Genomic DNA, 24,327 nt, shown 5'->3' with positions numbered 1-24,327 from the left:
CCCTGAACACCGTACGGGGAGGAGAGAGAGCAGATCAGTCTGTGGGTGCGTTCCGTACTCGGACTGCATGAAGAAAGTGAAACTAAAGTGCAAATTAATGTTAATTACATTGGGTTTTGTGATAAACTTGCAGAAGAACAAGTGGAAAAAACTCCCCGAAGCTTGAAAACGTATTATAAAAGTATGCTGGGTTTTTAGTTGTAGCTGTGTTGGTCGAAGGACGCAGGCAGGCCAGGTTCTTTGGGTAGATGAGTGCTCAGCTGGTCTAATAAAAGATGTGACCTCTACTCAAAGAACCTTGTCTGTTTATAAAAAGTATTATTTTTTACCAGTACAAGTTACAGTTTGGGAGTGATTTCTACCAAAGTTTTATAAAACCTTGAAAAGAGAGATTTATCCTGGCATGTCCAGCATACTAATTCTAGCAGAATCTGTGGGTACAACGGGAATACTTGAAGAAGACATACGCCTCGATTTCTCTCATGAGAAAGGTATGATGCAGCTTGTTTCCACTAAAACTTAGAGTAACACAGGCACGAAGAACAATCCAGGCACTAGATATAGTACAGAATGTACATTTTATTTAGTTATTTCCATACATCAAGCTCTAGAAACAAAACCAAACCCCACATTTTCAATAGGTCGATATGAAAAAACCCCGTATATACGGGGTTCTGCTAAATTATAATTTTGGATTTTTTTTCTGCATTTTCCCAACGTTTAGTTTTGTGTTTCCCTCAATCTTTGTCAACTTCTCTGAACAGTGATGTCTTTTAATAAGCATGCTGTTGCTTCAGCAGAGTTGCTGCTGTTACAAGCGGTCACAGGGATTATATGATAGCAGGGACTGTGGTATTCTTACCTGTCTCGGTTTAGCCTCTATAGGAGTGGCCCGGTCTCAATGACACAGGGGACAGGATGTTGAAAGCCAACATGAACAGAACCAGCAAAATTAAACATCTTCCCTCTACAACTGACCAAATGCAGGCACAAAATGAATTAACTACTTACATATTCCAAAAAAAAGAAAAAACAAGTTGTTTTACTAAATTTGTACGGATGTTATAAAACCCCCAGGAAGAGTAAGCAGCCAGGGAAAACTTTACTTCGAGGCAGAGTCCCTGATGTAGCGATTTTCTCACCAGCGAGAGTCTACCATCTCTTTTTTATCCACTGAAATCGAGCTAATCCTCTTCTTTCTCCACGTAGGATTTTGTGCTAACTCGTGCCATCTGCCGAGCCAAATAGCGGTCCCTTGCCGACGTCACTGTCTCCTCGCTGCTCCGCTTGGCGAATTTGTTCACACCGTCTGACGGCTTCTCTGTCTGCTCTTTGGCCTCGCTTAGCCCTCCCTCTTCAGCCCTGCGCTTCTCAGAGCTCGAGGCTCCCTCATCGTCCCTCTCCCGCTCTCTTTCAGGATCAGGCTGGCTGTCTCGTTCGAAGGCTCTAGGACTGCTCTCCTTCCTGTCCCTGTGTTTCTTTTCACTTTTATCATCTCGCTCTTTCTTCTCCTTTGCAGGTTCCTCCTTCTCTCTGCATTTCCCCCCTCTCTCCCTTTCTCTCTCACTGTATCCGTCTCTGCCATTTCTTAACCTCTCTTTTTCCCGCTCCCTTTCTGCATGCTTGTCTTCCCTCTCCTTCTCTCTTCTCCATTCTCGGTCATGTCCTTCTCTCTCTTTTCTCTCTCTCCCCCTACGTTTGTCCTCCTGCTCTTCCCTCTTTCTGTAGCTATCTTTACTGCTATGATCTCCATATCTGTGCTGGTCTTCCCTTTTCCTTTGGTGATCCTTTTCCTGGGCCCTGCCTCTTCTCTCGTAATTGCTTTCCCTGTACTGTTCATCGCTTTCCCTTCTACCTGTCCCACTCTCTTCTCTCCGAGGATGATTTGACTGGGCTTTTGCATGGTGACCTCCTTCGTCACTGGATGATCTTGATGACGTGGAGTGCTTCCGGCTCCTGTGATGCTGGGGATCTTCCCCGCTGCTTGCAGAACTGTCTCGGCTTTCCTTCTTTTTAGAATGAACTTTGGTGTTTTTATATTTTCTGTCATCATCACTGCTCTCACTTTCTAAATCAGTGTCCGCATCTGGATTATCCTTGTCCTTTGCCTTAGGAGCGGTTTTGAGTTGTAGTCCATCCTCTGGAATTCTGTTCCTTTGGCTGGCTTCATCAGAAGTACTGCTAGATTTTTCCTCCTTTATCCTAAATTTTTTTTGTGCATTTAAAAAACAAAAAAAAAAGATATTACACAGCCTGCAGTCTCAAACACTTCTGGAGCCCATGATTTCTTTCTGAGACTTCAGAAGAAACGCAACAGGAAAGTCTAAGCAGGCAAATCTAGTCTGCTGTTCTGGTTCTAATATCCTTCGTACTGAAAGTCTGCATCGGGTTCTTTGGTCACATGCAAGGCAAATGAACTGATCTCAAGAATGAGTAAGGCTATAGCTCTGTAGACCCTCTGGGATACAACACTGATTTGTATTTTGGTAACACTACCTATGTGGCAAGCCATTTTCCAGGTGATTCATACCCATACCACATCATTCCTATATTGGGAAGAGGTGGGAATTTTCCCCCCCTTGTTTTGGTGTCTGAGCGTTACGAACTTTATTTTTAACAGGAGCCGTACACAGAACACCCCATGCTGAACGTGTCCTTGTAAAAACAACTTCTAGTCTAAATGTCAGTTCAATATTCCTGAATATTTCTGTGCTTCCTGCCAAGGCCCTCAGTCTTGCGGCTGTAGTGACGCTAAGATCTTGTTAACGTTTTTAGCTTGCAGCGTGCAATAAAAGAGGAAACATGGGACACTTTGCAGATATCAGACTCGGCAATGCCAAAAAAGGTTATAAGCAGTCAGTCTTCTTTTGACTGATAAGGAGGTGCATTTTGATTACAGAAGCCACATATCTGTTTTCACTAATCATTTTGCTGCACTGCCGGTATGTGGGAAATTTGCTGTAGAAATCAGTCGACCATCTGGCTAGGCTGAATGCTTGACCCATGGTTTAAAGTGCAAAATGACTTTAAAAATTACATTGCGGCATTCCCTATTTCTTCTCTCTCAATTACTTTCCCACGATAGTTGAGCAAGAAGGCAAGCCAAAGGTTTGATTTTTCTCTATGGAGTTTTTCAAACTTTGTCTAACAGCTGAAAATCTACTTGTGCCTTTTTTGTAACCTTACAGTGCCAGTGGTAAAATTAACAAAAATAATGGAAATCTTCAGATGAACTCATCTGATAGTTTTGTTGCTGGCAACAGAATAGATTGCTGTTTGGGTTTTTTTCCCCACAGATGTATTCATTCATTCGATAGGACTTCATCATTACAGTTAAGAAGCCACTATTCTGAAACCCTGCATTGAACATAACCACACTTGGAAAAAAGCATTTTCAACTGCAAAGAATTGTTCAAAAAATACAAAAGCAAGCGAGTCAATCGTAAGTGGCGCTGCTTCACAGAGATCAAACAGAGGATAACTTGTCCGGATCTATTTGTAAGGAAGCAAAAGTAACGCAAACAGTTTGGGTAAGCGACCTCACAGGAATTGTGTTGGCGATGTCCAAGACAGACTGCTTAAATTCTCTTTGCCAGTGAAAGTTAAGCCTAAAACAGCTATGCTTTTCCAAGCACGAGCTCTTTTATTAGCTGGTTCTTCAAACTGCAGGGTGACAAACAGGTGCACTTGTAAGTATTTTTATCTCTTGTTATAAGTTGCCCTGGTTTCCTCTCCCCATTATTTCCAATGACATGGCACATCCTCATATTAAAAGGCAAGCTAGAAGTCCTGCCTCAGGCTGAGGATCTCCAACATGATCACCTACCTCACCGGAACCAAGAACTGACAAAAACGTTCGTCCAGTTTCAGTCCCACAAATCCTCATGATTGAAGCTACTTATTCATAGTTTTAGAATATCAAACATCCACCTACTCCCTGACAACCATGTTTAAGGTCCTCACAAGGTAGTTTTAAGCTGAATAAAGTACTGGTTTGTTGCAATACAGCTCTACAATAAATTAAACCCCGTGATCACTATTAACCAGAGGAGAAGAAAGAGCTACGTTCCTTCAGCTGCAGCAGTAACACAGCTCCACTTAATGCTTTTGTTTTAAACGGTACGTATAATAACCTTTGAACGTTTTCCCCTGGACTTTGTCCATCTGCTTTCTTTCCTTTTATCACAAGACTTACACAAACTAAGATTCTTTTCCATCTTTATGAGAAAATGTTGGCCAGGCACAATGATAAAGACCCACAAGTTTTTCAGTAAAGTTATGTGGGATGTGATTTTCTAAGTGGTGACTAAAATGAACTGTGATGTGAAGTTGCATAATAGTATACAGCTGAGCCCAAACAATATTGGACTCATTCTCCCTGAGGAAGCAAAATCCTTGGCTTAAGGCAGCTGGTGAAAAAACTCTGCAACATCAAAATAAGAACCAGCCTGTAACAATGCCACGCGACCACCAGCGTGACATACCGTAACTATCCCTTTGGCAGCATTAAAAAAAAAAAGCTCCCTCCATTTTTGCTCCCTTCTCAATTCCCACATTTTCACCCAATGATGATGATCTTTTCACATTTTCCAACCAGCCAACTCTACAAAGTATGCGACTTCTGCTACCAGCACTTTGGTATTCCTTCCCTCCCAAGATGCCAGTGACACCAGATTCTTGAATGCCATGAAACAGGTTTAGATTTAAAGAGCTTTTTAAAAACTCTGACCTACCTGGCTTCACGAAGGCTGCATTTGGGCATCTCTTCTTCCCCAACCTGCTGGTTTAAAAGATGTCTGTAGAATCCACTGAGATCCTTCTGCTTGGTTACATCCAGACATGCTAAGGAAAGAAAAACAAGAACGATACAATAGTCAGGAATCATGAGACCCTTTTCACATGTGGTAGGGCTGATTTCCAGAAAGAGAAGCTGCCAGAGTGATTTCCCTTCACATGTATGCTGCTTTACCAATTTCCAGCAAAAAACCAATTACTTTCACATCTGGGACAGCTTTCTGAAAATTGGGCAGGATTGCTACTAGCATTTTAGTATCCCTAAGGCACACTGACTCATTCTTTTCCTGTAACAACTCCCATGTGAAACAAGTCACCCAACCATTACTGGCACGAAAGGGCAGGAACCCTTCTATTCCTCAGCCTCCAAGTCCAATCCAGTCCCCTGTGTTGTCTTCCATAATACAGCATCTCACGCCCTGTTCGGAGACCAGGGCAACAACACTATAAATCACATCCAAAAGTACTTTTTTAAAGGCAAATGCCACGCTTTTCTCCTGAGGGGAACTCGTATGTGTTGTGTGTAACTCTCACCTTCCAGCGCTGCCTCTTTTTTCTCTCTTTCCTCTTCCTCGGCCCTCTCTTGCAGCTTTTTCTTATAAGCTGATGTTACAAAAGCCTCCTTGTCATCAAACTCTCCTCCTTCCATTTCACGCTCTTTCTGAATTTTTCTATCCATTCGTTTTTCTTCTTCCTTCTTTCTTATCTCAGCTGCTTTGAGGATACTGTGGATGTACCTTGGCTAAGGTGGGAAAAAAAAAAACAATGAGAAGGAATCAGGTTGGCTGCGTCAGAACAGGTTAGAATTGCTAAGGACACTGAAAAGAAATCAGTTTGTGAGAGTAAAAGTAGCTAGTCTAGCTAATTCGTGAGGTTGTTGCGGCTGGGATAATGATCTCAATGAACATAGTTCATGTCTTGATCATGGAAACCTTTCCTTCAACAATGAAACAGGTAGCAAAAATGTCACCTTAACTTTGGGGGGTGCAACTTTGATTTCTTTCAACACAACCCTTCCTCTGACAGGTTTCTGTTTAGCAGCAGTTCTCCCTCGTTTCCTTTTGGTAACTGGGAACAGAATGCCACACCTTTTACACCTTGCACAACCCGATAAATACTCCTAAACCCCATGACATGAGCAATGATAACACAACTTTCCAGTATCATTCCCTAATACTCTGCAATAAACACGAATGATTTGAGCTGGGGAAAATGGTTCATATTTAACAGACAGGATATAATTTGGTTAGTTGCCTGGCAGGCCCTCTATAAGCCAACAAGCAAGAAGTAGATAATATATATATATATATATATATATATATATTCATTGCCAAAAGACATTATTTCCTCCCTCAGTTAGGTTCTATTTTCACTGTTGGGAAGAGTCCTGTTATAGTGCTCCCAGGATCTAACTGTGATCAGCACATCGTAACAGGTCCTCCGTAAACGCACGAGACGACAGGGTCCTTGCCCCACAGCGCGTACTGGTAGGAAGCTAGTCATGAATCTGTTGCTCTCCGGATCAACTAAATGATGACACTGGATGAAGGTTCAGAAATGCTTGCTGAGCTAGCAAGTTAACAAACTTGTTATAACATCACAGCTTCTGAGCACAGAACATGTAGGCCCCCACTACAGCATGCACAACTGGTTCCTAGGATATCATGAACCTCAGTAAAATCTGTTAAGTAGTCATGGCTATTTTCCCAGCATGGAGAGATAAGACAGACAGCATACATTTTCAGGTATGGACCTTTTTGTCATCTTTTCCTGACAACACTTTGGCATCACTTTCTTTCTTCTGCTGCTGCATTTCTTCATAAATACTGTCATATTCGTAAACTGTAGAGTCTTCTGCCAAGGCCTTTTGAATCTCTAATTTAGTCTTAAAAAAAAAGAAAGAAAAATAAACTAAGCAACTTTATGTTTTTCATACTTTTTATTTATATTTTTTGATTTAATCAGATCAGTTTATGATATAAATCTAATAGAAAACTGAACATAAGTTCAACATTGCTTGATCTATGAAGTCCTTGGTTTAGTACTGCTATTATAAATGATCACTTAGAAGAAGAATATTTATGAGATTAGGCAATACAGTGTGATGAGAAAATATAAAGCAGCAACAACTGAGCTATTATGGTGACTACTTCATGGAAAATTACTATTTTTATAAAATTAAACAAGTTATGCAGAATTTAAAAAAGAAACAAATAAACTAAACCAAACCAGTTGTGCCATATATTTTTCTTAGTTTTCTCTAGAAGTATTCATATATTAATTTCTATGTCACACATTTCATTTACAGACTTGTCCACTGTACATTTTAACTCGTATGGAGCCATGGGGTTGGGATAAATGTAACCGCTTTCCTACAGTTGGTGGTTTGTTTTTTTTACTGAAAGCTCATGTGTTTTTCTAGCTAATTTACCTCTGAGTATAATGCAAAGGGTTGCTGTTAGGTAGGACTTCATTATATAAGAACCTGTTACTTTTTTGCTATCTTTAGCTTCCTTAAAATATTACGTTGTCCTCTAAAAATCAAGCTGTTTAACAAATAAATTCAGTAAAGCATCACAGCAGTCTACAGCCCAGAATGAACTGCAACTTCTTGTTGTTTTACAGTGCGTGTATGAAGTAGTCTGCAAGTTTTATTGTATGCAGTAAACTATAATCAGCTCTATGGAAACCCAGGTACACAGTTTGCATTAGACTGTTTTTCAGCTACTCTTTGGACACAGCCAAAAGAATCCCAAGAAGAGTCCTGGTCAGAAAAGTGGAATCATTTATTACGCTAACAAAAACATAGACATACATATTTTTAACTTCTATCTCCTTAGCTAGGAGATGCATATTTGATAAATTAGAAGTAGCAAGTTCTATATATTTTTAAATAAAAATCTCATGTTGCAGATAAGGTAAAATTATCGTGTGTAAGTAAAGATTTTTAAAACACTGGCTCTGAACATGAAGAAATACGATTATTTTTTCATAGCCTGCTTCATAATAACTTACTTTTCTGCAGATACCCATTAGACAAGTTCACTGAAATGACATCACTAGATTGTTAATTGTTAAAATTAACTCAAATTTTACTTTCACTTAAAATACCTACTCTTAAAGTCTTATGCTTCTAAAAATAACTGGGGGAGCACAATCCCCAATGGCCTAGAAACCTAATAAAAACCTGCATTGTTGACTATCGTCATTAACTGGGCAGCTTAATTACAGCTAATCCTAATTTCTGAGACTGTATCTGTGTGGAAAGCTAGATGTACGAGTGTTAAATGATGCTATTAATATTACAATCTTTATTTTACCCGCTTGAAACCATCATATCTATATCACAGTTGCTGTACAAGGTGGAAGAAAAGTAGAACATGTGGGATTTCCACAAATGCTAAGTGCCTGTGTGTGTGAGAGCGCTATGGGAAAATCTGGGGCCAAAGTGCCTGAAGGACTTGCAAAGACCGCCGCACCAGAAGTAAGTGTGGCGATGCAGTCGGGGATGCACTACTGCCGAGAGAAGAGAAGAAAGAGGAATGGGCAAACTAGATACAGAGATAAGACGGAGGCAGGTTATCTCGTCTGTGCTATAAAAGAATATACTTGCATGCTGGTTGCTTGCAAGGGGAAAACAGGATTTAGCTGAATGGTTGCCAACCACAACAAATCCTTATTTTGTCATGTGCACAGCAACCTCCCAATCTCAACTTACTTGCTTCATCACTTGTTTTTTCAGTGCTTCTTTTTGAAGACTCTCACCCACAGAGGTCTGTGAGAAGGAAATATTGACAGATGTAAACATTAGATTATTTGTTTCCATGGTTTGTACTGCATGCTGTTTTTCTAATATTGGAATCAATAAACCGTAGCTTTAAAAAAAGGTATCATATTATTCATTATCAAACTTTTATAGCTTATAATGTAACCCATTACTCTAAAATTCTTGAAAAGTTTAAAATAAAAATGAGAGAGAATAGCAATATTGGCTTGCCTTCTATTGAAGGAAATACTCTACCATCTGTTGAAAATGCCTGTTTTCTAAGCAGCATGTTTTTAACTTAGTGATGCTTCCCTTTTATTGTCTCAAATCAATAGATAATACTTGCTGTTAAAGGGATTCATTAGGAGACATGAATCATTGCCTGTTCATATAACTAGGTATTTCTCAGTAGTATTTTAAAACAGGAAAACGCTGAAAAAAAGGTCTTCTGCATTTTGGCAGCTACCTGAATTTTCCAGTACCGCATGAAACGTGCTCTACAAGGAGTTTTTAAAAAGAGAAAGAGCTTGTGTCGTCAGTCTTCAATAAAAAAGATAATGAAAAACTGCCAGCAAGTAGTTTCCATGTGCAGACACCACAATGCACCAGAGAAAACCAAGCAAACCTCATACCACAATTTCGACCAGTTCTGCTGAAAGGCGAGACTTGGTACCTCTGCAAAACAACACTGCGCCATGTCCCTCATTTCCTATGCTGTTGAAATCAGAATGGATGTGTCAATACAGAAGAAGCGGAGGGCTGTCCTGCTAACTTTGAACAGTGCCCAATGGATCACCGACAGGTCCCTTCACTATCTTACTGTAGCAATGAAAATACTGCAAACCCCCAAACTTTGCAACCTTTTGCGCAGCTCACCTCGGACGAACACATGGCTTGAATTTCAGGAAAGTAGCAACGAGTGTTTTCTACCCTACGGAAAAAGAACTAATGGCACCAGCACAATTTCATTTCTATTTTGAAGATTGTACGTGGTTCTTTTTCTGTGCTGTAAATAATACTCATTGTTATTTCAACAAGTATATACTAGAACACAGATTTGATTCTCTCTCCTTATGTGTTTTACAATTTACTTGCTATAATTTAGTCTAGATTCAGGGAACTAATCCTAATGCTAAAAGAGCCTTAAACTATTCAAAATACTTCCTTAAAACATTCTCCCTCGATAATTAACTCCATACACGGTGTGTGACTGGTCCTAGACAGGTTAAAAAAGAAAACAAAACTGAAAAGGCAGCCCTGAAACACTGCGCATTTCAAAACTCCCTTTTTTGAACAGCTGAATAGCTCTGTATGGGGTGGATCTTGGCAGGCAAGAGTCAAAACTAAGGTCAGCTCCACACTTCAAATGGTAAAAGCTAAGTTATAAAGAAAAGCATGATGTGCATTGGAAGTGGGGGGGGACAAGACTCCAGGATGCAAAGCTAAGAACTACTCAGTTCTCCTTGCGCTTATCGAGACAGCCTTTCTTATCTAGCAGGGAGGTGTAGCTAGCTCTGTTAGTTCGAAGTCAGGCAGACGGCAGGGTAAAGATGTACCTTTATAGGTGAGAGATGCATAAGCTTTCCTAAGTAAGAGCTAGCTTCATCCAGTGCTCACAAAAGCTGATTCACCTCTGATTCATTTAGTCTACAAGGTGCATCTTAACCCTGCCTTCTGCCTTATCTAAGCAGTGGCCACGTAAGGCAGGCGTGGAAGCAGGTCACACTCTCTTCCCCATGTCTGTGGGGACTGAGAATGGCAAAGGCATCAGTAATACATTTATTGGCAAATTTGCAGGATCACCACAGCGGAGTCATTTGAGAGCTGCGCTTTCCTCCTGACGGTGTAAACTGCTGAAAGCATATACCAAGTCTACTGTAATGCCAGACAGACACTGCATCCTTACGCTACAAGTTGCTGCGTTATTTAGGTAGGAATCCAGATTCATTATATTTGGATATATAACATAATATGCACGCACATTTTCTACAATGGATGTTTTTGGTGCTGGCAAACGTGGAGGAATGGATTCAATGGCTCAGTTCCCCTCGTCCTTTCTAGTCCCATGCTCCTGTATTAGGATAATCCTGGCTTCACAAATCCAGTTCGGTTTGATTCTGACGTCAGAGACTCAACTGCTGCGTGAGCACTTCAGATTATTTTAAAATATTTTTCAATTAAACACGCATGCTAATTTCATACGGTTTTTCCCAAAGGCTACATGACAAGCAGTGGGGCTTCCCCAGCTTAAAAGACTATGTCAGCTAACTCTGCGGGTGAGTTATTTCCCAGCATTTCACAAAAGACCCAGATGCCACCCCCGCTCTGGGAGAAGGTTGTCCGTTGCTTGGCATGGTAAGGAACATCACTGATGGAGTCCGAACGGAGCCCTGCCCAACACAGCCCCTAGCTGAAGGATGAGAGCTGTCACTAGACAGAAGTTGTAGGGAGAAGGATTTGGCAGGGAGGCACCTCCTTGGGAAGAAAGGACAGAGAGAGGTGGTAAGAAGCAGGGGAAAAAATTCAGTAGCTGCACGTAGGCAGAGAGGCAGTTAGTCTGAAATGGGGCCCAGGGCAGAGCAGGGTGGCCCCTTAGAGACTAACTCATTCAAAGAGGCATACAAGTCTGCAAGGTGCCATGTATTTATGGAGTTAACCGTCTTTCATCAAAATATATGAAACTGCTTAGAATATTTTTTTTCTTCTTTGACAAGCAGGACATATTGGTCAACAGACCAGGCAAACACAAAAGTAATATGCAGGCCTTATGACTGCACACCAGCCTCTGGAGAGGTCCACCTGCCGCTTGTTTGTACAGCGTGCCAGTCCGTTTAAGTAAAACAGGTTCAGGACAAACACCTCCTCTCCTGGTTTATGGGGGACAATTTCCTGCTGTGCTCCGAGCACTGATAGATGAGAACTTCCTGTTCTTTTGTATTGTTTTTACTTATCAACTGCCTGTTTATTAAAGACCCGACAAACTCACCAATCTGTTTTGTGCTTTCTGTTTGCCCACAATCAAACTATTCTTTGGAGGCACAACGCTTACAGTTTAATATTTTCTGAAGAGAGAAAAAGTAGTTTAACCCTGCAGTGAAACAGCATGCCATTCTATCGTGCAAACCAAGGAAAATTCTTAAAATAGACACTACAGTGTGCTACCCCTGCAAAATCTACCCAAAGTTTTTCCATTTCCTTCCCGTTCCACTTCCATTTGACCTTTCTTTCTTGATTCTCTTATACCTTGTGCTGCCACTTAGTTCTTGTCTCTCTCTCCATCTCCTTTCAAAATGCATTTCTTATTTAAAATATCCCTACGAGGGTAGAGAAAAACGGGAGACTCAATCTACTGACGAGTGGTTCACACTGCCTCGGTTATGCCTCACTGCAAATAAACATGTGAACCATGCATTTTTAAAGCACTACAAACACAGTACACAAAGCTCACAAAGCAATTCAAAATTCCCAAGTTGAATACCTAAGAAAAAAAGACACAGAGTAAAGCATGCATGTATTTGGGTCTAGGTTTTGTAGAAACTTTAAGTCCCTTGCATTTCTACATTCCAGACCCGCTGGTCCTATCTGCTGTGGGGAAGGGAGTGGTTCATGATGTGGATGGTCCAGCACCACTGACTGAAGCCTGTGGCCGATGACTAACTCAATATTATTCGAGTTGGCATTCTTGCAGCAGTGCTAGAATTTAAGACTACCTCAGAGAAAATGCTAAAATAATCAGGAGACTGGACGGTCACCTTGCTGGGGTCACTTGACCCCAGTTATCTTTCCTGCCTGGTGTGATGATCTACAAGGTCCCTTCCAGCCTCACCACCAATGAATCTATGAATCAGCGACTTTAAGCTAGCGTCTCAACGTGCATAAGAAATGCCGCTGCATTGTAGGTCTCTCACTGATTTCTCAAGAAGTACAGATGATCTCAGTAGAAACTTAGACGATCTGTAACAGGGTGTATTTTAATGGCCAATGCCGATGGAATAATTTCTATCGCTGGCAGAGCCTCTGTTTTTCAGGGATTCACAAGCGAGGGAAGAATGATTTGAGATTTTTGCCCAAATGCCAAGTACTGTAGTAATCTGTATACATGGCAATATATATTGCTTTATCCTTTTCTTTTAAGAGGTCTCTCAATAAGTAAATGCCTACTCCCCCTCTCTCTGACAGTGGTACACCATCCCCTCTAGAGGTTTCTCCTACAGCACATGCAACCTTATGCACACAGAATAATGTATCTTTCTTCAAATTTGTAGTTCATTTCCAAAGGGATGTGATATTAGCTTTATGTCAATGGCAGAGAAATTAGACCAGGACTGATTTTAATCTCCCACTACAACCAAACTGGTCTTAACTCGGTATGCAGAAACTCCTTGGCCAATTGCCAAGAATGGAAAAATTAGGGCTATTATTTAGCCAGTGAATGAGGGAAGATGAGTTAAATAATCTGGTCATCAGAGCAAAACTTTCCATGTCAGGTTTGCAACTACTGCTCTGGTCTCTATGCTTAATTATATCATGCTGACCTAATACAGTATTCAGACCAGTGCCTACCTAGGGAGAGACGGCTCTCAACTTGACAAGGAAGAAAACATGAATAAAGATTCAAAGTGAGGAACATAATAAATAATTAATATACTAAGCAGCAGGAAACAGTCATGGTATAGATTTTTATCTGGAAATTGCAGAACTGAATTAAAGCCAAAAAGAGTTCAATGAGTTGATGCTGGAATGTGTGTGCACTCAGGAATGAGAAGGAGAGCTTCTCTTCCTTTCAGTTCTTTTTCTTTTCAGTTGCTGTTATAGAAAAAAATAGGCTAAAACTGTGAAGTCCATACTGCCATTTGGAGTTGGTGAGGGTCCACACACATCCTTATCTAAGCCTACCCCAGCCATGCAGTTGGCCCTATAAAGAAGATACCATCCACAAAAATCCTTGTCATTCTTTTCCTACCATGTACTTAACATGACGGAATGAGCAAGCTTGCTCTCCTGCTCTAATTAGCTGTGTTAAATATTGCAATTAAAGAGAATTTTTGCTCTCTGAGAAACACAAATGCTTTGCTTAATAAACCAGAAGGATCACCTTCCACAAAAACTTGCAGCCACTAACCAGCTCGGCCACATCAAGCAGACTATAAAAATGATCATCTTTCAAATCTATTCTCACCGATGCAGCAAGGGTGCAGGCAAAATCGTAATGAAATATGCATAGTAACATTAAAAAGGGAACAAAAAGTTTGGTATCTGATATGTGATCACAATGACCAAGTCAGGTGTGCAGACTCCCTGGCATGGACTTTATTAGAGTTCAGTTAAAAATACACAATCTTCAGACATTCGAGATGTAGTTCTCACTGATAAGGTAGCAGACAGGAAATGAAACCCCTCCCAAATGCTGCTCCTTATCTTGAAAAGCCCTGAAATTATTACTGAACTAATAAAGTAATTTTGTTTTAAAAAAAATGATTTCACTTTTTTTGATAAAGGCCGTTGTGAGATTATTACTTTCTGGGGGCTATGTACCATACCAGGCTGTGCGCTGTAACTTATTATAGTGGACTCTGGAAGGGAGTATATCAGCACCCATTACAAATCCCTTGCAGGAAAGGGAATTTAACCTGTTACGCTATTGGTTAGCCACCAGCATCGCATTCAAATGTGCTCTTTGCCTGCTTTCCCCATATTGCTTTATGTCTACCTCACTAAAAAAGCACCGAGCTGCTTAAAGCATGAATTGCACAGAGGCTTTACAGAGCAATGGCAGCATCCATTAGTATTGCTGACACTCTTTGGGCACAGACATCCTTTGGGATAACAGCCTTTTGGGGCTGAGGGAAGTACTGCCAGGCTACTATGTCTAAGGGGCAACCGCCTGTTTTCTCACTCATCAGCTTCAAGCTCTGAGGCTTGTGTAATTCTAGAAGTGTGCAGAGATGGCAATGATGATAAAAACATTATCTCGTTGGATTGAATCTTCCCCCTTCTCACTTCACTCGGAAGGATAAGCACTCAGGAACCAAGGGCCATTCTGGGGCTTGGGAGACCAGGGTTCAGTCACAAACTCCCCACGTGATCTCAGGCAAGTCCAAACGAGGGATTTGAGAGCCACATAGGTCCAAAACTGTGAGCATGAAACCCCTGCTCAGCTGACACCTATCCCTGGGGGTACCTAAACTCTGTAGGTGTCTATATTTTTGACATTCAAGTTCCCTAAACACCTTAAGCCCTCCAGGGAACTCAACCACACCGAGCAACTCAGCATGTGATCCATTCCCCTGCCCTCTCAGGATCCGCAAAGCAGGCAGATTTCTTTACCGAACTCCCCCAAAGAACTCAGGCCAGTAGCCCTTCTCAAAGTACACTGAACACATTGGTCTCTATATAAAATGCAGTGGCAGCTGCTATTTTCTTTCAGAACACTATGGTGAAGGTGTCTTAGAAAAATAACGTGTAAAATATCCAGCTGTATCCGGGTATCCACTAAGCTGCTTTTTCTGGTCCGATAGCAATGCAAAGTACAGCTTCATTTAGATGGGTTTCAGCCCCCTCTGCTGGAGCAGGTAGAAATTCTGAAACTGTGGCTATGTTTTTAAAACATGCGAATTAGATAAAGGGATACTTGCAACTTAAACATCACAAGTTGTTCATCAATGTCTTGGTTACTAAAAAGCTATACTTGTGGAGAAAGCAAATCCCTGGGGAAAACATTATGTTTCTTGCACAAGCTTAGCAAGAAGCGAGGACATTTCACTTCCTAATTGCACTGAATGCCAATTACAAACTCTCTGTCTGGGACTAGGGGCAGAAATTACACATAAACTGGTATGAGTGATTTGAACCCATTCAAATCTATAACACAACAGAACTTCAGTGCATATAAACTGCTTTCAAAACGGCCCAAACCGGTTTAAGATAAACCTGGAGGGACATAGTATCAGAGTTAACTGATTTAGGTTATTGAGCTTCTGTCCAGAACCCCTCCAGATTCAAGTTAACTCAGTCCCCGCGCATCCCAGGATGCTTCGCACCTTGGCCCAAGCTGTCTGCTCCAGCCAAGCAGGGAGGCATGCTCTAGCGTCTCCCAGCTTCTGGCCTGGGCGACTGCAGGCATGCGAACGTCTGTTTGCTTGCTTATCAGTTCAACTACGCAGCTTAGACTACACTGCAAAGACTGAATCGATTCAGCCTCGGGCTTTTTGATTGTCTGTACTTCGCCTGGAAAAAAAAGGCTGTAGCAGAGCTGTCGTAAGTATCAGTCAAGGCGTATCAAGTAACTTGCAAGTAAAATTAAGCACATGGGCAAATGCTTACAGGTGGGGGGCCTTTGTAGCATTTTAAAGATAAGCAATATAATTAACCCTGGTGCTCAATTCAATCTGATTATTAAATCCTTATTTTCAGTTCAGTTATGTCATTCTGGCCCTGGTAGTTGGGGCCTTTCCTTCATGCATTTATTTTGCTGCAGATACTTGACTCAAACCAGGTGTTTTACCTGGTCATGGAGCAAATATTTTATATACAGGAGCAAATGTTAGACAGATCTACTAATATGGAGTAATTTTACACAGTACGTGTTCATCACTTGCATAAAAAAGGAACTTCTGAGGTTCATTGAAAAGCAGGACAAGTGTGAAGTGTGTGATCGCAGTGGTTTTTCCCCTGTTGTGTTAGACTCCATGAGAACCTGTGCTAAGTTGGCACTGCTCTCCCTAGAGCACAGTGGTCAACCTGCAGTATGTCTCACAAGTGGTATGGGCAGCCTCCGTGCATGGCACGCAGCGGACCAGGGAGTGGACAGGCAACACAGTGGCAGATAGGGCAGGGAGCAGAAAACAGAGCAGAAGGTCAGACAAGAAGAACAGGGCTAGGATCAGAAAGCAGAACAGCCGACTGAACAGGAGAAGAGGACTGGAGTGCTACTCGGCAAGGGCATGGGGCTAACTGGCGGCACAGCTTCCAAAAAGGTTGGCCCCTGCTACACTAGAGCAGACTTGACTCCTACCAACTTCAACTGGAGTTGGGAGCAGACCATTAAAAGCTGATACGCGTTTCAAATTCAATAGCTAAATCAACACTTCTCCCCTTAAAAAGCAACATCCTGTTAAGTGCGAACCCCTTCAGAAACATCGCCAGGAACACACTTTTGAAAGCCCTGTTGAAGACTTACGTTATACACACAAGCTGCAGCAGCAAAACAGGCTGTTAAAATGTTCTGAGAGGCCCTGGAAGTAATGTTTCCGCAGCAGAAAAATATATATTTGAAAGAGCTGTTTGCCGACAGAGAAATTAAGTTGCTTAAGATGACACAAGTCAACGGCAGAGGAGGACAGAACCCAGAGTTGTCAGAGCCACGGCTCTGCTTTAACAGCTAGTTCATGCCACTCAAAATGACTATCTGAAATTAAAAGGTAGGCCGAACTTGCACTCGTTTTACTAGCAGCCCATAAACTCTTCCCAATCGACGCTGAGAATATGCCTCTGTTTATCGTACTAAACCCCCCCAGAATTCAATCTATGCTTCAGAGAAACTCGGGAGAAAATTATCGATAACTGACCTCCTCCTCAGAGTCGTCTGCAAATACTGAAGGTTTCTTTGTAACAAGAGTTTTCTGTGGTGTTTTCTTGGGCAAAATGAGTCCATATCTAGGGAAAGAGATTAGAAACGGTCTGGTTAAAATTACTGACGATACGGTCTTAATCACGTATATCTTCCACAACAGTCCTCCCCTCACCCCCTGCCACACACACACACACACGCACGCACGCACGCACACCAGTCACACAGTATTAAAAACAAAACAGCAAACTATGAAGATCCGTACAGCTGGGTGCATTTTAGATAATTTGGGGAGAAACGAGGCCAGTGTTACTGCCTACTTGTCAGCTTGTCCTGTAGTTGTCCCTACGCTTTACTCTATGCCACTCATTTCGCATACAAGGGACTTCCTCGACCCATCCACAACACCGGTCGTTTCTCAAGTCTCTCCTGAAGTACTTCTTCCGCAACAAAAAAAAACTGACTCGCATTTTTTAAGTCTGCAGACACGTGAGAAACCCCATTCAAATCCACGGACTTAGTCATGTACGCCAAGTTAGTATCAGCGGTAAGTCTTTACTTGGTCAGGCCTTGAGTCAGTTTCTTGTAACTGTTCTTGTCCTCGCCTATTTCCTGCACATCTTTGAATGAACTGTCCCACCTACACGAAGGGAAGAGAACAAGCGCTGAAAGGGAGGCTGTGAAGGCGCTGGCGGCGGCGTGCGCACAAACCGAGAGGAACGCAGCGCCTTTCGTGCTTGAAACGGCGCGAGCAAAACGTTAAACGGCGCGAGCGCGATCGAAACGTTAAAGCAGCGCGAGCGCGACGTTAAATAGCACGATCAAAATGTTAATTAGCGCGATCGGGGTGTTAAATAGCCGAGTCAAACCCAGGGTAGGGCGGTTGCTGTTACTGCTCCCAGCCCCGTGCGTTCGGGGGGTTTCCCTTTGCCCGCCCCTCGCACCCCGCGCTTAGCAAGCCCCTCGTCCATCCGTCTGTCTGGGTGGAGACGTGAGAGCGCGACGTGGAGGGATGGGCGGTGAGGTTTGTTTCGACGCCATTGCGATGCCAGGGCGCGGCGGGGTGCGGCAGGGCAGGGCAGGGCAGGGCAGGGCGCGGCGGGGTGCAGCATTAGAGGGGTGCCCACAGCGGGGCAGGCCAGGAGGGTGGCAGGGGCTCGGGGGCCGCACGCAGCGCACCCCTGCTCCAAGCAGGACCAGCCCCAGCTACATCACGGCGGCAAAGGGGCCCCGCTGGTTGTGACCCCCGCCCCCGGGGCGAGCGGCGGAGCTGCGCCCCCCAGCCCGGCTCGGCCCCGCACTCACTGCCTGCTGGGCGCCGCCATCTTCCTTCCGGCCGCCCGCGCGCCCGCCTCACGGCGCACGCAGATTCCTCACGGCCCGCGGCGGGGCCCGGCGCCTGCGGGGGAGCGGGGCGGGGCGGGGCGGGGCGGGACCGGGCCCGCCGGGCGGGGGGGAAGGGACGGCCCGCCCCCGGGGCAGGGGGTTAATTTTCATGCAGGCGTAAAAGTGTCGAAAGTGCCGACGCGGAAGCGCAGAGCGCGGGGAGGGGGTCACGTGGTGCGGCCCCGCCTCCGGCAGCGGGTGTGGGCGGGGCCGACACTGACAGCCCCGCCCCGCCCCGCCCCGCTCTCCTCCTGCGTTTAGCCTAACCAACGCACCTCTGCTGATAAATGCATATTTTACTAATAAATGCACCTTTTTACAGGCACACTTTTTTGCTGATAAATGCATATTTTACTAATCCAGGAAGAGCACACACCACGTGCTGAAACTTCCTTAGCCTGACACCCGAAAGCTTGCTCAATAACTATTCTCCAACCATTTGGGTTGGTCTAATAAAAGATATCAGAGTCACCCAAGGAACCTTGTCTATTTTACTAATACACCTTTTTGCTATGGGGACTTTTTACCATCTTGTCCCATCTACACTTTTCCCAGAGCCTGACGAAGGGACTTCGATCCCAAAAGCTTGCAGAAAAGGACAATTTTCTTGCCAGTTGGTCTAATAAAAGGTATAATTTTGGAACCACGAGTTCTAGATTTTTGTATGCCTTTTTGCTAACACACCCTTTTGCTAATAAATGCACCTTTTTGCTATCACACCTTTTTACTAATAAAGACACCTTTTTGCCTACAAACACACCTTTCTGGTGAAGTTCCCACCCTCATTCACTGCTAGGGATCTTTCATTTTCAAAGATTAGCTCTCGGGAAGGAGCCGGGAACGAGGGAGTGGGAATAAGGCCTCATCCCTGCCCGATGCCCTGGGCAGGCGGCTGCCCCTGCCGTCCCTGGTCTCTGCTGCCGACCTGGAGCCTCCTTCGCTCGGGTGTGGCGGAGCCGAGAAACATCCCTGCGTGGAGCTGTTCCCCCACAGCTGCGGACCCCCAGCCAAGGCTGTTGGGAAAGGGGAGGCTGAGTCTTGGAAAATCCAGGCACCATGGGAGAGAGGCAGAAACGCCTTCTCGTGCTAGCCCAGGTCTGTGACTTGCAAGTGCAAGGCCTGGCACCCTCGGCTTTTATTAGGGTCTTTCAGGATGACCTCCACCTTAAGTTCCCCTCTGTGGCTGGCTCGTGCTCATCTCTACGCTGTGTTCTGAAACAGAGCTGGGGCCAGCGCCGGTCCAACCATTAGGCGAACTAGGAGGTTGCCTAGGGTACCAAAATTTGGGGAGCGCCAAAATTATATGCAGAACAAAATAACAGGAACATCATTCTAAATAACAGCCCTGCGTGGCTACGGCTCCACTTTGGTCTAAGGCCTTTGGTTGGGAAAGGGGAGAAAGGCCTCTGAAAAGATCACTAGAATCGCAACCTCCTCCCTTTTCAACTCCAAGAGGACTTACGGCAAGAGCATACTGCTGGCAGCGTCCTTCCAAAAGATGCACCCCTCCTTGTATATCATCTTACAGCTCATGACGCTTTCTTTCACTAAAATAAATTGTTTCTATTCTTTTATCGTTCATTTTGAATATCAAGTACGTACATGTAAAAGTTCATTGTAGACTTCTTATTTTCCTCGGTATTGGAAGTGGTGGGGGTGCCGAGGTACACAGTTCGCAAGGGGGGCCAGCTACCCCTGGACCGGCCCTGGCTGGGGCTCTTACAAAGCCTGGTTTTGTGATAGGGAGGCTGGTTGAGAGATGCTGCAGGACAGCGTTCAGATGGGAAGGGCAATGCCAGTAAGTGCAGCTGAGGTCTCCGTTTGGTATCTGGTTCAGTTGCCTGGGAAGCTGGAGAGGTACTGACCGAGAGCAAGCCCGTGGGGGGCGATGCGCCTCGCTGGAGCAGATCACAAGCATCCAACCCATTTGATTTCCTTCGTGAAGCTTAGCAACCCATTTGTATTCACAGCAAACGGCTACTGCGCCTGGTCTGAAGTGAGAAGGGCTCATGGATATCAATATAATATCTGTATGGACATTGTTCCTAGAAATATCATTTCAAACAACCTGAAAATCTTCCCCCCGCCACCAAAAGATGAAACCTATTTGCAGGTTAGAAGCAAGTATCAGCTAATCGCCATTATCTTATCGGAAGAGGTTAAAAAGCAACCTGCAATCTCCAATTACAAATGATTTGGTAGACATTACACTTTGTCAAGTAAATAAAGAAAAAAGAAGTTTAATTTCCCCAAATTTTATTAAAAACGGGTTCTGCCAAAAGATACATTATTGCAAAGATGGAATCTTGCGCTAGTCAGGAAAGTTTGCCGTAACCACCAGCTTTAACCCAATACAAAAACTCTTTATGCTGTATTAAAAGTGGAGGGCTTTTCTACAATAAATGCACTTCCCATTCAGGGTAACACCAGCTCTCTGACAGTCTGTTAGGTTAACATGACTCTTTGAAGTCATTTTAGAGAAGTGACTCTCTTTTCTGTTATTTGTGACCCATGTAACTGGACAGACATACGCATTTCATTTTGCCCTCTAATCTAACCCCGCTCTCTCTTTCCTCTTGTCAGAATTCAACAAAAGCCAGAGAGTAATCTGTGCAATCACGTCCCCTCACATTAGTGACCTACCTTTGGTAGCACAATTCTTCCCTTTCACAGCCTGAAATAGTTGATTTGGCTAGGTCTATTGGCTTTCCAACCCTTTAAAGCAACAAACATTTCATACCTACAAATCCCAAACAATAGAAGGAGTAACATCAAATAAGAGAACTGCTAGTGTTTGGGGACAACAGCATGTCTGATGACTTATCTGCAGTCAGACTGGGGCTTGGTGTCAAAGAGGCTAGAGATGGGGCTTTTGCACATGGCAGTTTCTGTGTGAGCTCTGCAAGTGCTAGACAAGTAAGGACCCAGTTGTACAGACATTCAGCGAGGACTGAGCCGTGCTGCCACACGTCTCCCCTAGGCACACCTGAAAAAGAGAAAAGACGTTAACCCAGAAGTCCTAGCGGGAAGGGGGGCACAGCACTGCACCAGCGTGGACCTCTGCACCCAGGGAGAATCCCACTGAAGATGGTGGAAGTTCGCACAGGACCAGGGGCAGCGTCCTAGCGAATTCTGATGTGGGAACACGCGCTGCTAGAGTCTCTTACTGACAGATGAAACCCGAAGTGAAGCCTCTCACCCAGGTTGCAAGGGAGGAATCTATTTTAAGACAACTGGTAATCACACTTCCTCACTGAGTGAGAATGAATTACCTCCATCCGCTGCTGCACATTTTAATTCCCAACATGGCTTTTTTGCAGTGGGGAGAACAGTACTAATATTTCACAGTGGTTGGAAAATACTTGTTTCTATTGCTTGCTTGACAAATGATATAAATATTTCCAAATGAGACAAACGATGTTTATGGTTGTTCTGCTAGAATACTGACAACCGCTGTGAGCAAACAAATGGGGATCTCGAATTGACTGTTAAACAGAAACGCTCTTCGTTTTTCCATGCAAGGTATTTGAATATTGTCAAGCTTGGAGAGCTGGACTAAGTCCACACTCTAATTATCCTTTACAGTTCAGGTTTGAGTTTGGTGGGACAAATCAACAGCGCGGCAGACATGGGCCACTGATGTTTAAAAGGTCCTTGTAAAGTGTATGATGGTGTTGAATACAGAGTACTTAATACATCTATATGTATGTTGACACAAAAAAAGTAAGAGCATCAGCGTGGCAGATGCTGGTTAAGTGATCTGCCGGAGGATAAGTACATCTATTACAGTCTTCTAATATATTCTTCCTAGAGGGGCTCCTGTAGGAAGAGGCCATTCTTGCAGGCACAGCCCATGCTAAGATCAGAAGTGACCAACAAAAGCTATCACCACATGTAATTAGCTCGATTCTAGCAAGGTCAGATGTGTCCTTGTTGTTTCTCAGGCGATGGACACTAATCTAGCGTATGGTATTAAAGGCACCTGAAATGCTGCATGTTTTTCTGCCGTGTTCCACTGTGAAATAGTCTGTTACACCTCGGTGTCGTTTTACCCGTGCATGGGGTGGGCAGCTATGGCAGCTGTTATAGTACAGGGCAGGCACATGTGGCGTGTGATGGTTACACGGAAGACTCGTTGCGGATGTCTCGCTGTACATCTTGAAAATCAATCATTCATGGAGGTGGCAGTGCTGCCTGGATTCAAGTTTTCAATCTGGGATTCAGTCTGTTGGGGAGCCAAGAATGGGCTCCTGACACGTGGAACTTAAAAGATTCAATTGAGAACTTGTCAGGACCAGGGCCGGACACAGGCATGGGCAAACTGGGTGGCTGCCTAGGCATGGATGGAAAGGGGGGCCAGAAAATGGTGAAAATAATGATGATTATTATCATTACCTCTGGTGAAGGGGAGCCCGATACTAAGTTTGCCAGGGGCTGCCAGGAGTCTAAGTACGGTGCTGGTTGGGACACTGTTTAGTTGCTGGGCTACCTTAGGTGACCCTGGAACAAGTTTCTAATACTTGCCTTTGATGCAGTCTGACACGAGCTCTGGCCAGACCTGCGCAGACGCAGCAGTCGGATCAAAGCAGTAAATCTTCTGAATCAAATCACCATCAAGTTCCTGCAAGACAGAGCGCACAGAGTCACGTTGGTGGCTGGGGGGAAATAGTGAAGGGTTAAAGAGGCCACTGACAAACCTGGGAGGATCTTAGGGAGCACTTCTGGAAGCAGACAGGCAAGCAGGAGTGGAGCTGTTGTGGAAGGAGGCTGGGAGGACAGGGAAGGGAAACCAGAAAGCAGAAGGCCAAGCAAGCAAGCTTTGTATCAGAGGGGCAAAGGGCTGGAGAAGGGCTCATTGTCAGTAGATCAGTTTGGTAGACTGTAGGGTTGTTGATGTTATGGGGCTCCTGCTGCTAGAGGCATGCAGTGAAGACACACTGTGTGCCAGCAGAAGGACCCTTTGTGCTGGTACACTTACCCCATGTCCCCAAACTATGTTAGCTAAGCCAACAGAAGCCTTCTTCTGTCAGTAGAGCTGTGTTCCCATCAGGGGTTTTGTAGGCATAACTGTGTTGGCCAGGGGATAGGGTGTTTTCCCACCCTTAGCCGATGGCTATGCCGGCTAAACTTTGTACACCTTACTCATTTGATCTCTCACCAGCGCACACTGACTCCAGTTCTCAGTCTTCTCTGAGCCCTTCCACTGGGGGTAGAAAAGCAGCAGCACAGCCTTCAAGATGTTATGCACCACAGCCGGAGGCTCTATGCAGCTCTTTATTTCAGCAAAGGACTTGGGACCGAGCTTCTGGACACACACACGCAGGTCCTGCAGCATGAGTCGATGGAAAAGTACCCCTGCACTCCTCACATCTGCCACGTGTTCTGCTTCTGGAATCACAAGCCAACTTTTCAAGGAGCTGCTCAGAAAGATAAGCCACCAAAGACAAGCTTTTGATTGGGGCGGAGGGGGTCTTCCCACTTCATGATGAACAAGGGTGCGTTTTCCAAAGCAAATACAAAATGTTTGCAAATGGTCTACTAACAAAGAGCCTGGGTAGATGTTTGAGAAAGGACCAGGACTCACTGTGATGCGGTTGAGTCTTCAGGAGCACGGGATATTCAAAGATTATTGTATTAATGCTGTAACGTTGTCTGTATCTGTCTGTCCCTTACACTGTGGGGGGGATTTCCTGTGGGAGCTGAAGTCACTAAGAGAGTAATTAAAGTACATCACTAATGCAGACAGCAAGACTATGGAAGTCTCAGTCCCTGAGGGAGAGGCACACGCTCACTGGCTCTGGTTGAAGAGCCT

General features: G+C 44.1%; 2 protein-coding genes across 6 annotated transcripts in view; both read right to left on the bottom strand.

The window, feature by feature from the left end:
• Positions 1-559: 559 nt before the first annotated feature.
• On the bottom strand, positions 560-18,549 carry NSRP1 (nuclear speckle splicing regulatory protein 1). Of its 4 annotated transcripts, XM_014600204.2 has the most exons (8): positions 18,435-18,549; positions 17,689-17,769; positions 17,128-17,215; positions 8,513-8,569; positions 6,548-6,679; positions 5,329-5,536; positions 4,734-4,842; positions 560-2,202 (listed from the first exon to the last, which is right to left on the bottom strand). In XM_014600204.2, the coding sequence occupies exons 1-8, from the start codon at positions 18,452-18,454 to the stop codon at positions 1,185-1,187; spliced, it is 1,713 nt and encodes a 570-aa protein (XP_014455690.1). In that variant the 5' UTR covers positions 18,455-18,549; the 3' UTR covers positions 560-1,184. The 4 variants fall into 4 exon arrangements, with proteins under 4 accessions (XP_014455690.1, XP_019350480.1, XP_059572976.1 ...); XM_019494935.2 differs by lacking the exon at positions 17,689-17,769; XM_059716993.1 differs by lacking the exons at positions 17,689-17,769; positions 18,435-18,549 and adding an exon at positions 17,450-17,575.
• Positions 18,550-20,055: 1,506 nt separating this feature from the next.
• The window catches only part of EFCAB5 (EF-hand calcium binding domain 5), a 48,586-nt gene continuing 44,314 nt past the window's right edge, over positions 20,056-24,327 (bottom strand). The window contains exons 22-24 of one of the 2 annotated variants that reach the window (XM_059717429.1): positions 23,674-23,903; positions 23,040-23,136; positions 20,056-21,501 (exon numbers count right to left, since the gene is read on the bottom strand). In XM_059717429.1, coding sequence (XP_059573412.1) covers positions 21,287-21,501; positions 23,040-23,136; positions 23,674-23,903 — 542 coding nt within the window. In that variant the 3' untranslated portion in view covers positions 20,056-21,286. The remainder of the gene's footprint in view (positions 21,502-23,039; positions 23,137-23,673; positions 23,904-24,327) is intronic. The other variant, XM_019494929.2, reaches the window with a different exon arrangement.

The sequence above is a fragment of the Alligator mississippiensis genome, chromosome 14 (assembly GCF_030867095.1).
Source record: "Alligator mississippiensis isolate rAllMis1 chromosome 14, rAllMis1, whole genome shotgun sequence".
Taxonomy (NCBI): Eukaryota; Metazoa; Chordata; order Crocodylia; family Alligatoridae; genus Alligator; species Alligator mississippiensis.
This window is presented reverse-complemented; position numbering and strand designations above follow the sequence as displayed.

Bases quoted from the DNA above. Each gene is read 5' to 3' on its own strand.
- NSRP1 (XM_014600204.2), bottom strand. From the start codon at position 18,454: ATGGCGGCGCCCAGCAGGCA. The intron at 8,570-17,127 runs GTCAGTTATCGA...TCCTTCTCACAG, and splicing joins CAGACGACTCTGAGGAGGAG to ACCTCTGTGGGTGAGAGTCT. The intron at 2,203-4,733 runs GTAGGTCAGAGT...AAAAAAATTTAG, and splicing joins TGCAGCCTTCGTGAAGCCAG to GATAAAGGAGGAAAAATCTA.